This window comes from Bison bison, unplaced genomic scaffold, assembly GCF_000754665.1.
Source record: "Bison bison bison isolate TAMUID 2011002044 unplaced genomic scaffold, Bison_UMD1.0 scf7180017864289, whole genome shotgun sequence".
NCBI lineage: Eukaryota > Metazoa > Chordata > Mammalia > Artiodactyla > Bovidae > Bison > Bison bison.
The window spans coordinates 11,805,379-11,806,682 of NW_011494861.1; the positions used below are offsets into that span (position 1 = coordinate 11,805,379).

Below are 1,304 nucleotides of genomic sequence, written 5' to 3' on the forward strand. Positions count from 1 at the left end.
ACCAGCACCTCTGACTGCACAGGGGCTGCGGCTCGAGCCACGGGCAGGTGGTAGTGCACCTCCTCCTCTGGAGGGTGCTGGGAGGCCAGGGTGGGCACCCCAGCTGCGGCCGGCTGGGGGGTGCCGGCACGCTGCGGGGCCCGGACCTCTATCTGCTGCGGCTGCAGGGGGGCCCGTGGAGAGTGGAGTGTCTCGGGCCGGATGCTGTAAGTGATGCTGGGCAGTGTGGGCGTGTTCATCCTCACCTCGCCCTGAGACAGGTGACTGAGGGACACAGTCTGGGTGATGCTGTGTGGTGGCATGATGACAGACTGCTCCGGGTGGATGCTGGAGATGAACTGGGGCACAGGAATGCCTGCTGCCAGCATGACCGTGGCGTTCGTGGACAGTGCAGTGGATGTGGTGCTGCTGGGGTGGCATGCCCGTGGGAACGGGCTTGGAGCGGGCCCACTGGGTCGAGGGGAATGCGCATCTGGCTTGCTGGCTGCCAGATGGGACACCGTTCGATCTGTTGGGGTGCTGGGCCCCGACGTGACGTGGTTCACTTCTGCTGACAGTTTGCTGGGCAGAGCCGGAGGGTGGTGGGGAGTAAGAGTGGAGCCCAGGTTCGCCGGCTGAAGGACCTTGGTCTCTATTTTGAGGGTGACGGGATCAGCAAGCTTTTTGTTAGTGGTGACTATGCTTGGGGTGAGGACTAGCTGGTTGTGAACCAGCACCGGAGGTGTGTTTATGCCCTGGGTGAGGACCTTCACCGTGCCACCCTGGGTGACGGGTGTGGACACAGACAAGTGAATGGGCTCGGGCTTCTCCAAGGATGGACGGTCGGCCTTCACCGACGAAATCACAGGAGATGCGTTGTATGTCTGTGCAGTCAGTACCAGGGTAGAATGGGTGGCCACGTTTGCATAGCCTGAAGGAGTCTGAGGGCCTTTGGCTGGAGGCTGAGACGATGTGACAGAATCAGGTTTGACCTGAGACTTGGACACCGACTGTTGAAATTCAATGTCCATCGCACTTGCTGGGGGGATCTGGCTAATCTTGGCGCTGATCCGCTGGGGCCCTTCAGTCTTCTGCCCCGAATAGCTCAGGAGCACAACCCCTTCGGAAGTGTTCACGCGCAGCCCAGCACCGGAGCCCGTGTCTGCTGGGCGATCATCAATCACAGACATAGACCCCGGGTGGAACCGACTGTTGTCACTGCTGCTGGATCTCTGTTTGCACTTTGCTGACGGTGCAATCACTGCACCTGCCACCGTCACGGCACCCGTTGTTGTGGCTGTCACACCCCCAGAGGCAGCGGTCAC

At 61.2% G+C, this 1,304-nt stretch overlaps 1 protein-coding gene across 1 annotated transcript in view; it reads right to left on the reverse strand.

Annotated features, from left to right (window-relative positions):
- Positions 1-1,304, reverse strand: part of SPEN (spen family transcriptional repressor) — a 90,437-nt gene that overhangs the window by 3,860 nt on the left and 85,273 nt on the right. The window contains exon 12 of the mRNA XM_010850238.1: positions 3-1,304. Within this exon, the coding sequence (XP_010848540.1) occupies positions 3-1,304 (1,302 nt within the window). The remainder of the gene's footprint in view (positions 1-2) is intronic.